At 32.4% G+C, this 13,009-nt stretch overlaps 2 protein-coding genes across 2 annotated transcripts; both read right to left on the reverse strand.

The window, feature by feature from the left end:
- Positions 1 to 1,749: 1,749 nt before the first annotated feature.
- On the reverse strand, positions 1,750 to 3,516 carry LOC137821624 (HXXXD-type acyl-transferase family protein). Its single transcript, XM_068626306.2, has one exon. The coding sequence runs from the start codon at positions 3,380 to 3,382 to the stop codon at positions 2,000 to 2,002; it is 1,383 nt and encodes a 460-aa protein (XP_068482407.1). The 5' UTR covers positions 3,383 to 3,516; the 3' UTR covers positions 1,750 to 1,999.
- Positions 3,517 to 7,721: 4,205 nt separating this feature from the next.
- LOC137820897 (glucan endo-1,3-beta-glucosidase 8) lies at positions 7,722 to 10,185 on the reverse strand. Its single transcript, XM_068625208.2, has 2 exons — positions 9,694 to 10,185; positions 7,722 to 9,023 (listed from the first exon to the last, which is right to left on the reverse strand). Exons 1-2 carry the CDS (start codon positions 10,032 to 10,034, stop codon positions 7,889 to 7,891), a joined length of 1,476 nt encoding a protein of 491 aa, XP_068481309.1. The 5' UTR covers positions 10,035 to 10,185; the 3' UTR covers positions 7,722 to 7,888.
- Positions 10,186 to 13,009: the final 2,824 nt, after the last annotated feature.

Genomic DNA, 13,009 nt, shown 5'->3' on the forward strand with positions numbered 1-13,009 from the left:
ATCTATAAATATAAATTGTAAGAATTTAAAAGTAATTAAAAATTAAAATTAGAAATATACCTTCAAAATTGTTTTATCTATAAAATAAAATTAAAACTACATAAACATATATACTTGTTTCATGTTAAATTCTCAGCACTCCATCTTATGATTTAATAAACACTTACGATATAATAAACTAGGTTAACCTCTTTTAATATCAATTTTCACATACCATATAATTTGTGAGCTTGTAGCTCTAAAGATAGTGTTCGTAGTTATCGACATAGCAAGGAATTAAGATTGTGATTTATAGAATCATGGAGAAACGAGTATTTAATATGCTACAAAAAAAAAAAATAATACATTGAAACTAAAAATTTATTAATAAATAATTCTATAACATAGTACCAAAATTGTTATCTTATGCTCATTGTGAGGAAAAAGTAATAAAAAATTGGGATGTTTCTTATAGTAATTATTATAAAATATAATAAAAATGGATAAGACAGAGAAAGAAAGACAAAAAAAAAAGATATAAACTTTTGAAATTAATATAAATAGTAAAAATATAATCACTCCACTCGTTTTAGATGTATTTAAAGAGAAAGAATGGAAAACAAAGAGTTAATCAATAAATAATAGAATCATAAAAGACAAAATAAATGTTATACACCTCTACAAAGAAAAATAGTTAAAATTAAAAAAAAAACATTATTAATGTTAGCTTCCTTCTAAAACTCTTATTCATATTCTTTAATAGTAATACTTAAGACACTCATCCAATTTGCATATATGCAATCCTATGTACAAGTTTTGCTCTCTCAACCACTAGTAAAAGATTGATTATACGGAAGTCATCTTACACGATGTAATTCTAAAGAAAAATGTTTTGTTAACACCCTTTTGTATCATGACACACATTTGACGCGATTAACGTGGTAAAAAATGATGATGTGGCAATGACAGTTTTGTAACAATAATGTTTTTAGAAGCACGTCGGAGACCGCTTCTCAGAACTCTTGTCCTCCACCACCGAGGACTCCTTTGGTGACGGTCCTGCCCATATCTTAGCTCCGCCGCCTCCTCCACGAGATCCTCTATTGTGAGGTCGAGTTGAAAGTCGTCGTCCTCATGGGCCGCGACCCCTCCCGGATCGTCAAGTCGTCGCTCAATAAGCTCCTTTCAGAGCTCCTCGATTGCGTTGTCAAATCACTCGATGTTTGCAACACCGTTACTCTTGGCCTCGACACCGACAAGAACCTCGAGCGCCTCGTCGAGATCGTCGTTGCCACGCTCAACGTGACAACACACCAGGAACCACTCCGCCGCTAACAGCAAGGACCGCGTTCGGTCGCTCTCGTAGACGATGGCGCAAAACTGGTCATCTTCGAAACAGATCCACACAACTCTCAGAATGCTGCTATTTGATGATTCGACCGTCGAAAACGTCGGTGTAAGGTCTTTCGCTGCGAGGATCGAAGGCGAAACTCTTCAATCCAACACCATCGTCAATCAGAATAACCTTCCCCGTCAGAATATGGGTTATATATTATATTGGTTAGATGGTTTAACCGGTGTAATATGAGTCATTATGAATAATATATATATATATATATATATATATTACAACGGTTGTTACTAAGAACCGATGTAATATATTATTTTTTACCATATTTTGAAGCTCGTGCTGCTCATTCACGCGCAATCTTATTCTATTATTACCACGTCTGCAGCGTCAAATGTGTGTTATTGTCGAGGGTGTCAATATATCATGAACCAATTCTAAAATTATTTTATTTTACTAAACAAATACTTTGTTGTAATCTAATGGATGATTATCACTAAACAAACATTTCTCTCTCCAATTACAATTTGTTTCTCCAATTACAATTTGGTGTATAGTTGGGAACATATCAACACTCTTATGAAGGAAGATTGACGTTTTATTGAGTGCATAATGAAGTAAAGGAAGTAGGAGGATAAGGTATGATAAGTAGTTGAAAGAGGGAAAGGTTTGTCAAAAATCTGAATGGAGCAACAAAGCTTGTGTAAACTTTTGAGCAGCAGAATCTGGAAGGCATATGCAGACAATCATGGAAGCATCACTAGAATCAGGCTCTCCTTCAGGCAGAAAGACACAAACTTGAGGGGTGGGTGTTAAATCTATAGGACCAGCATAGAGTGGCCTACCCCACCCAAAATCTGCACACTTGTAGATTGAGAACCTTGTCCATTGAGTTATTGTTAGTTTCCCACCAAACTCAAGTTTCCTTGGCCTATCCACTTCAACATAATCCACTGTTGATCTCAAATACTCCTCTGACACACTCTGTCTCGCCTCTCTAACCAAAAGAGTTGTCTCTGGGAGCTCTCCATGCACAAGCTCAGAGACACTGCTTCTTGTGCATGCAACACACACCACATTCCCATAAAACCCTTCTTTCACTGCTCCCTTTCTCAGCTTGTGCCGAGCATTCACCGAAAATGTTAACCTAAGCTCGTAATCTACTGGCCTCACATCAAGAGCTTTCACCCAGGATCTCCAAATATGAGCTGCCATGGCGTCAAAAGTGGTGCAACCTGCAGCGTCATACGGCTGAGCAAGAGCTTTCACGCGATTCTGGAACTCCCTCTTGATCCTGTAACACTTCTGAACCGGTTTCGTTTCCCACAGTGTCATTGTCAGGTTGGATCCCTCTTCAATTCTCATAAACTCCAAGTGAGGAAATTTAACCACTGGTGGGTCTCGTGGCCTGAAAATCTCCCTGTCCCAACACGGCTCAGGGTCTATAACCAGCATCCCTGTTCTTGCAGTGGCAGCCCATGCACCCAGGAATTGCATTGCTCCCATGCCATCACAGATGCAATGGCAAAGCCTCAAACCAAGGCTAAAGCCACCACAGCGGAAAAGGGTAACCTGAGCAATCACTAGTGGCATTTCAAGGACTTTGTATTGTTCTTCATTGGGAAACTTGAAGATCAAAGGTTCCCAAGCCGGGTTTGGAGCTGTGAGGTCTCCTAATTCAGTTAAGGCAATATCAGATCGTGCCTCAACAATCAGTGCTCCTTGCTCTGCTCCAAAAAACACTTCCAGTTTACCATTCCCCGTCTCTCTCAGCCTGCCTGATAAAGGGTAATAAGGCACCAAAACATCAGCGAGAGCACATTGTAGTATTTTTGTGACAGGTTTCTGGGAAGAACTCGTGTTGTCTAATTGATAAAAATACACTGTTGGTGTAAAAACACGAGCTCCAATCATGTCATCCAGATTGGAAAGGTATAAACTGTCACCATGTTTAACAGGAATAGGCCTTGATGGCATAACAGAAAACATTCTGTCAACGGTTACAGGAATGCTCAAGTGATGGAGATGGAGCTCTTGAACCCATGGAGAAGCCATGAGAAAGTCCTCAGGTCATGTGAAATGGCTGCATTAATTTGTAGATATAATATTTGCAGAAGCATGCAAAGATGGGGTAGTTTCTCCGGTAAAGAAGAAAGATGTAAAGAGACTTCAACTACATAAGATCGGGTTCATGAAGATTTACAGGTGTGATGTTGGTGACAGATAAATGATATGTTATTTCCCTCACCCATTTACCATCTTTGTATGACAGACTTATTACTTATACATAAATGCATAATCCTTTATAATATTTTAGAGTCATTATGCATGAACTTCGTTATCTTCAGGGACAAGAATTCTAGCATTTCTTAACACAACATAGATATGTAATACAATAATATGTATAGTGAGAGACATGCAGAGTTAGTTGGTTTGGCAAAGGTATCCTGTGAAAGTGTGTCTCTCTGTTATCACGACTCACAAAAATACTTACCAAAAATTACCACTCACACAGACAAATGTTCTCCCAAATATGAACAAAAGTACATTGGTTAAAATACACCATACAAAAAAATAAAGCAGCAATTTATAGGACGTGATGTAAATATTGGCACTCCAAAAATTCAGTAAGGGATAAGGAAATTGCCCAAAGTTGTTTTTTCTTCAAAGAAATATAATGCTAAATTAGGGGGGGGGGGGGGGGGGGGGGGTGTTTCCCCACCTCATAATATAACAAATGACTAACTTCACCCTGTAATAACATGTCAAAATCAACTTAAAATTATATTTCAGAGTCTATTTGGGGTGTACCAAATTAGTGATTTAAAATATATTATGACAAGGGCATGCTGGTTATTTTTTTTATATCATGGTAAAGAAAGGAATGCTTGGAAATGGAGAAGTAATAGTCCAAATTGGAGAGTAACTAAATATACTTTCTCCCATCAAATCTGCATTTCTAAATTAAATGGAACCAAGACTAAGTGTTATTTTCAACTTCACTTCTGTGCATTTACCAATTTTCACAGCCACTGTATTTTCAATAAAACAGTTCCCCTTTGTTGATTCCTTAACCAGTGCACTTGGAAGAATTTATTAGCAGAGGATCTATTTAAACATTCACCAAAGTTGGTTTCAAGCAGGTCTGCTAAAATTTCCTAACAGGATTATGTACTTAATATCTACTGACACTTTCCCTTGATATCCATAATTCCAAGACCACAGACACTGATAAGGACCATATCCCAGAACTACTTGTTGTGGTTGCCCGAACCTAACTCAAATACAGCCTAGTTTCAAAGAACCAAACAAGGTGATTGGCATTCGAAAGTGACCTGAGTACAAGAAAGAAAAACATGTAATCCTGTTACTTAGTAAAATTAGAAAAAGTCTTTTTGCTAATATCTTTTTGCATTAGCAAATGAATAACTTATCAACTTGTTCATTTTCTATTTCATTTTGAGTTTTGTGAATGCCACAAGTCTAGCCCATTGTTCTTCATGCTTCCATCATTATTGGTTCCTTTTTCAACGGGTTTGAGTTCTTCAACACCTTTTGAGTTGATCAAAATCCTTCAAACCTTCTAAGATTTACATCAATCCTTATAAAGAACCTCATCTGATGGCTACAAAGGATCATCGAATGAGTATTTTTTCCATCTATTCCAAAATTATCCTCTTTATGTGAGACGTGTTGTCGAAAATTGGTGCCCACACCTCTTGCTCCTTAAAGAAAACTATTATCTTGATTCTAAAAAGCTTGAAAATGTTTTTCATTGAACTTCTCGATATTAGAGATACCTATCTTCTTTCAAGAACTTACAAAAAATGTGGAACAAGATCGAACCGAAGATCGATACCAGTTTGTGATGCACCTAATGCTAAAACGAGCCCAAAGTACAACGAAAGAAATAATGTAATACTAATTGATAATCACGCCAATTAGAGATGCAAAATAAAGATAAGAAAAAGCAAGATAAAAACGAATAACAACCTCTTTTATTATGCAAATAAGCTTTACAAAATGGTACTTCACTGTGTATCAAACAGCAAGTACAAGCTACCTTTATAAGAGGTTACAAAATTATTACATGTTTGACAACTAACTAACATGACATAACAAGTACAACAAACTACCAGTACACCAAATGATGTAACATTGAGTCATTAGAAGACCCTACTAGCAAGTGACATCTATAACCACTAGACGCTACATCCTAAAAACAGTCCAGGACAACTGAATCTACAAAATATTGCATCAAATCTTCAAGTTTTCTAAGTTTACATTCTTGTTAAAAAGTCTTCTTTGTGAAGATTCATATTTGGAATATCTCTGATAACTGCTTAGATAGAGTGAGCTTAATACTTCATCTATAAGACATAAAAATGTGTTTAACATTCAACCTTAGTGTTTATCCCTTTTATCTTGTGTTGTACAAAACCAAAAGTGACTACCATGGTAAAGAATAATCTTATTGTAAGAGCTTGGAGAATCTTTAAAAGAATACTTGTATTAAAATTTAGAAGTTAAATTTGAAAAATACTTCTCTTATAGTAGAGTTTGGTAGTGGAACTTGACAACTTGTTAAGAATTGAACATGATCTTGTGTCAATCAAACATATGCTTTATTTGTTTTTCTCCCCATCTCAATATTATCTTCTAGCATGATATCTTTAGATGCTTGTGCTTTGATGTCGTCCTTATCTCTTGGAAATTGATGTATAAATTGTCTAAGAAAGGACCATATGTTAACCTAGTTTTTTTATAGTGTGCATGAGACATTTGGTGAAAAGTCTCTCACATTACATGATACTTTGACTAACCTTGCCATGAATATTTAAAAATGTTCATTATACTCTTGTTTGTGATTCTAAAGGGTGACAAATATTGCGATATGAGGTCGACTTATTACAAATAAAATTTTGAATTTTATAGATAACATTCGAAACGAGTCAATCATGTTACATGTTGAGATATACCATAGTACCATTATAATATCACTCCCTTTAATCTATCGATTTTTAAAAGTTAGTATAATAGATAATATTAAAAATAATTGATGTTGGTAAAAATAATAATCGAACTGTTAATATAGGTTTTAATAAGATTTTTAACTGATTTCATTGCTAATTAATTATAATGATCAATTCATCATTAATATCCCATATCTCAAAGACAAACATTACAATTTATATTAAATAGTAAATATTTGTTGAAGGTGAGATAGAACAACTTATTAAAAATTATAACCATTATACAATTTGTAATGTTAAAATTGTAATTATTATAATTTTTTCTTTCATTTATACAATAGGTTGTCATGAACTTTAGCCCAAACCATATTTTTAGTTAATTCTTCATCGAACTCTTGAGCAAAATTCCATCATCCAACTTTAATTTCATCTCATTTTTTTTTAATTAAAATTATAATAACATATTTTGAGATTTTATCAAATCACATTTACATTTTCTATTTTTTTATCATTATAGTGATATGTTTATTAAACATGTATATAGGTAAAAAAAATTATCGCTACAAGAAAATCATGAAATAGAAATCAATTTGTAGATACCAAAATAATTAGCTGCAATAGTAACTAAATTATATACCATTTTAGAAACTACAAAAAAATTTGGTTTCTATATTAGTTTCTATTATTGTTAAATGGTTTCTAAATTGGTATCTAATTAGCAACCAAGGTTTTAGAGACCAAATTTAGAAACTAAATAATTGATAGTTAAAACCTTGGTCTCTAATTAGATACCAATTTATAAACTATTTAACAATAATAGAAACTAATTTAGAAACCAATTTTTTTTTTTAATTTCTAAAATGGTCTCTAATTTAGTTACTATTGCAACTAATTATTTTGATCTCTAAAAATTGGTTTCTATTTCATGATTTTCTTGTAGTGCACCATATAATATTTTAAAATAAAATATTTTTTTGTAAAATTAAAAAAAAATCTGATAAAATACCAAGGTGTCATTATGTAAAATTATGAACTAGAATTCTTTTATCATCAAATTTGATAACACAGTATGAAGTTTAGAGAACTATTGATTATATTGATTATCTTAATGAACTTTATTGAAAAAATTTCATATTGAGTCACAATCACATAAAAAATTCTGTTTTTCCAAATTCTTTTTGTTAAATTTCAATTTTTTTCTGGAGGAACTTCGAAAATTTAGATAAATTTATCTAATTTTATTATTTATTTTTTCTAGTACATTTCCAGAGTTGTAATCTTATTCCCTTGACTTTTCTCTCAATGTTTCCATTTTTTAAACTGTTAATTTGGATTTCCTTAAAATATTATCCTACTAATATTGTAGGAGCAAGTGATACATAGTCAATAGTCAAGTAGAAGCAAAATGAAGAAACAATCTTAATTCTAAAAATATGGCTAGAAAACGGCAAGTGTCCAAAACTGAGTATTAGAACTCCCAAGACCATTCAAATTTACATAACGAATTTGACATGAGATCCAACTCCTAAAACTGACACAAGAACTAAATCTCTCAGAAGAAAATTTAAAACACTCTATTATTTTTTAGCTATAACAAAATGATGACAAAAATATAAACCTCCAGTGTTTTCTTCAGGATGCCTAGAAGTCCTTGATGTAGCAGCAAAGATGAACTGCGAGCTATCATCACGGGAAATTGGCAGCCTCTCTCTGATGGATCTTTCTGTGTTATGGTAGCCAAACTAGAGAAATCACAGCTCCAATCTTGTTGGTTATTTACTTGATAATACATATTGAAGGCATAAGATGCATTCCCTTGGACACTAAGATAATTACAACTAGAGCCATAGCCAAGGGAAGTGCAGTCAGAAAAGGTACAAGCATAGTCAATGCTACCAGCCAAGTAGTTGCTACCAGCCAAATCATCAAAGTTAGTAACATCTGGATTCAAAATACACCATCTCTTTTGCAGGTATTTTATACCTTCCACAGGGACAAGGCCCTTTTCCTTGTGCTCACCTGTTAAGTCTAATTCATACTTTGGCTTGCCATCAAACTCAAAAACCCCCCAATGCCTCTCAAAGTTCCCAGGAGCAACACTTTTAATGTTCTCATCCATGAGGCTGAATAAGAACAAGTCAATTGTGCCTCTCCTTTTAGGGGTACCCTTGCCACTCAGAGCATGTTTAAGCAAACCAAAGTTGAACCTCCTTGCACTCTTGGCATTAGCATTCTTATCACCATCTGTTGGCCACCCAATTTCCCCAATTATAACCTTCATGTCAGGATATCCTGCCTTGTCTAAAGCCCACAGAAGAGTGTCAAGATTTGCATCAAACACATTGGTGTAAAGTGCCTTGCCGTCCCTAAGAGGCTTGCTTTTTCCATCAAAAAATGCAAAATCAAAAGGGAAATCTTCGTTGCCATAAAGACTAAGGAAAGGGTAGATATTAACTGTAAAAGGTGCATTGTTAGCATACAAGAATTGGATTATCTCAATGGTGAGGTCTCTCATTTCAGGCCTGAAGTCACCAGCTGATGGCAATGGATTTGAATCAGGCGAATAGTAAATATCAGCATTGAATGGAACAGTGATTTTGACCTTGGAACTCAACCCGGCCTTATTAAGTGATGTCTGTATATTCTTTAGGGCTGGCAGCGTTTTCTTCGCAAAGCTACCATTATATGCTTTAAGGAAAGGCTCATTACCCACAGCAACGTACCTGCATATCATACACATAACCAACCATAAAGCAGAGTGAGAAATAGCTAAAAATGGCTGTAAAAATCCAACAAAAACTCTTACACATTACCAACTAGACCATAAAAGAATAACTAGAGTACTGAATGTTAACAATAAAATCAGACAAAACCATATCCAGCTTACACATTTTTACTGTGTATGCCTTAGAAGAAGCATGCTATCAAGTTTCATACTCCTCATGCTTACTAAACAAAAAAATGAAATCTACAAAATTATATTCTTTTCAATAAATTACAACAACTAATAAAATGACTGAGTTGAATAGAGTACAGTCTCTTACACATTTAATTTCTACTAATAAAAGGAACATAAAAAGTACAAAATTTACATCTAATTACATGTTTGAGTGCTCATTATTTCTCCTATCTAAATAGGAGTTTCATTTCAGTAACCAACCTAACAAAGAGTTAAAAAAAAGTACAATTTTTTCTATTTCTATCTGTATAAGCAAACAACAGTAAAAGTACATAAAAAAGTTGCATACAAGTTTTGTTGAAGGATTTGACAGATTAATTGCAATGAAGTAAATATATAATGACTTTCATGAAAATGAAAGAGGCCAAGAATTTGATCAAGAAAAAGGAGTAATAAGTATCATCTCCAAATAACAGAGTAACACAGTACTTAACTTGATTTTTACGCCACCAGTGAACAAGTAAGTGATGACATTATCATAGACCCAAGAATCTGCAGCTTTAGGACTGCTACTTATCTTCTCCAGCATGTTGTTGGGTATGGCAAGCATGACTTGGATATCGGTCCCCGTAAGAGCTGCCATGATGAGTTCATCCGCATCAAAGAGCTTCAATTTGGTGAACCCATTTTCCTTGAGCATCTTCACCACCTTCTCGGGTGGAAGTTGGTGGGTTGCCATGGTTCCCCAGTTGACGCCAACCCAAGCAGAGGCAGTGAAAACCACCGTTAAGAAGACAAGAAGGAGGGTCACTAGATGACCACAATTTGGAACCATTTTTCTCCAGTTTTTGTGGATTTAGCAAAGTGGGAGTGAGGGGGAAAATGAGACGGGAATGTGATTTTAGGGAGCAGAGTTTCCATATATAACACAGTTTGTGTAGTGCGTGTGCTTCAGTGCTTCGCGGAGAAGAAAACTTGGGTTTTTCAATTTTTTGCACGAGAAAAAGCATTAGTCACCACACTTGTTCATGCTTTTTTTAAATTCCATCTACCACCAGAGTTCTTCCATATTGTTTTTAGAACAAATATTATGATGCTAACTCAATTTATAAAATATTACACTTCTATCAGCTCTAATATTTTTATCTTACATTTTTTAAATTAAGGTATTATGAAATAAACTTTGAAGTCTAAAGTGATATTTCCACTCACATGAGATTATATGATTATAGATAATAAGTTGATGATTAAGATAGACTCTAGATAGATATGATATAAAATTAAAAAGTAAACTTTAAATTTAATTTATTTTTTGCAAAACTAGTTTAAGATTTATACTCAATTATGAAAGATTTTCCTATCGTCCACTTGTCATTTCAACAAAAAAATTACACACTTCAAATTATGTATATAGAACGCATTAGAACTTTTTGAGTTTTTTTCTAAGAGATTAAAAAATACTTTCATATCTTCAAAATTTAATTACAGTGAAGAAGAAAACAAGGAGTGTAATATTGTTTAAATGAAACAGTTAAGTGTATTCTTGTTTTTCATATCGGTTTTGTAAAAAATGTGTGGGAAAAAAAAAATAAAAAACTGTTTTATAGAACTAGAGATTAATAAACTTCAGAAAACTAGAGTTAACGATAATTATTTAATACCAAAAGCTAACCTGAAAAAGAATTAAAAGTTTGTTAGTGCGTTAAGTTATACGCTGTATAACGCCAACAGCATGCGTGGCAGTATTGTTTAGCTCTTATTATTATAACTTATTTTGTAATAATAATAATAATAATATATATATAAAGAAATAATTGTAAAACGCAATTTCCATTAATTATGTTGACAAGAGTAGAAAGATAGCCCCCCCCACACACATATATATATATATATATTATTTTGTAATTAATTTCATTTAGATGTGTAAAAAAATATTCACCATAAATATATACTTATTGTAAGAAAAAATAAATTATGAATATTATAAAAATTAATAAAATACTATTAATTTATGTATATACTTTTTTTATAATTTTAATGATTATTAAAATAAGCACTTTTTAGTTATATATATTTTGTTATATTAAAATAAGTTTTTCTTTCTTATGCTTCTGGTAGTTATTCTTTTTTATTTTCAATAAGTTTTTCCTTATTTTTATTTACATTATTTTTCATATAGTTTAAAAGGATAATTATATTTTTCTGTTCCAATTGTAGTAGGCTCTAAATTTGTTTGTAACATTTACACTTGTCAACTATTTTACAACCTAACAAAAACATGTCTTTTTTCTTTGTTGATATCAAACCTCGATATAATAATGACAAATTAGAAATTGAATATAATCTCACGAATTCATTCAAGTAAGTCTTTCTACACACCAAACACCTAAAAACACACTACAATATTAGTAGATGTCACATGTCAAAATATATTATTTATCTTGTACATTTTGAAAGTTTCATTGTCATCCTTTTTGAAGTAATTCTTATGTTATTGAACCACATTTAATATTATCATTGACTTCATCCATATCATTCAACATATCGACTTTGTTCCATACTTTACTGTAAAATTGATTGTTAAGCAATTTTGTCAAACAAATACGGTACATTATTAAAAATTGACATTTTGGAACTAAGTAATTTAGAAGTGCAAAAACCAACTTTTGGATTGCAAAATTCATTACTCAAACTGTACATTTTAATGTATTATAGATTGTCAAATCCAAAAATCCATTTCTATTATGTCAATTTTCTTTTTAGATTCTGCCATCTGAAATTTATGAATGACCTTCCATAATTACCTTATGAAAACAATCTATCCAAAATTTGAAAAAAAAATATTTTAAATTTCACATCCCAAATTACTTTGAATGTGGTGCTCTTCTTGGATAAGAGAATTTGGAACTTCTCACATTATAATTATGGACTGAAAAGGATAATTTGTAACAACAATAAATCTTAAATTAGTATTCTAGATTATCAAATTTAGAATAATTTTAAACTGCACAATCCCATAAAAAATAAAAAAAACTAATGTGAGGAACTTTATTATTGCACAAAAGGCTTTGCAAAATACATCATAACACTTAGTGCACCACTAACTTAAATAGTCCTACCACATTTGGTTCTACCCAACACTCTATCAATTGCCGAAAGCCAAAACCACCACCACCACCAAGGCTAACAATGGAAAATCGTCTTGTTATAAAAGACAAAAGAATAGAGTAGGTGTTTTTTATGAATTGGGAAGGTCTTCTTCATGTTCTTAGATTCATATCAAGTTTCTTAGATGATCTCGTCATGTCGCTTCACAACTATCTTTTCGAGTTTGCAATGGAAGATCACATCTGAAAAAAGGTTCTTGGACACTCACATTAGTTTTGATAGTTGAGAGTGATAGGTGTTATTTAAAATATAATATTTTTCTATCCCATGTCAACTTGTTTATAAATTTGTATTGGACCTCTGCATATATAAGTCTAGATAAGTACTAATATTATAATTAGTCTTATATTAGCTCTAATAGTAAGGTTGGTTTATTATTAGGATTAATGTTCTTATTAATTATGTTGTCTTGTTGATTTTTTTTATATGTCTTCGACATTGCTTCTAAGTCCATTGTGGTTAATTCTGTTGTCATCTAGATGTGCCGAGTTGGTCTTTTTCTATCTAGTTTTGGTTATATGGTTTCGGCCATATACAAAAGGATAATGATATATTGACAACTCTACTTTTTTTATACAATCACATTACATATCTCAATACTATTATTTTAATATTTTTTTATATCATTTAATTATAAATTTA

This window comes from Phaseolus vulgaris, chromosome 9 (genome assembly GCF_051622355.1).
Source record: "Phaseolus vulgaris cultivar YP4 chromosome 9, ASM5162235v1, whole genome shotgun sequence".
Lineage (NCBI taxonomy): Eukaryota > Viridiplantae > Streptophyta > Magnoliopsida > Fabales > Fabaceae > Phaseolus > Phaseolus vulgaris.

What these genes read in the sequence shown, in the direction of transcription:
- LOC137821624 (XM_068626306.2), bottom strand. Translation starts at nt 3,382, where the DNA reads ATGGCTTCTCCATGGGTTCAAGAGCTCCATCTCCATCACTTGAGCATT.
- LOC137820897 (XM_068625208.2), bottom strand. Translation starts at nt 10,034, where the DNA reads ATGGTTCCAAATTGTGGTCATCTAGTGACCCTCCTTCTTGTCTTCTTA. An exon ending in ACTGGTGGCGTAAAAATCAA is followed by an intron (nt 9,024 to 9,693) that starts GTTAAGTACTGT and finishes TATGATATGCAG; the next exon opens with GTACGTTGCTGTGGGTAATG.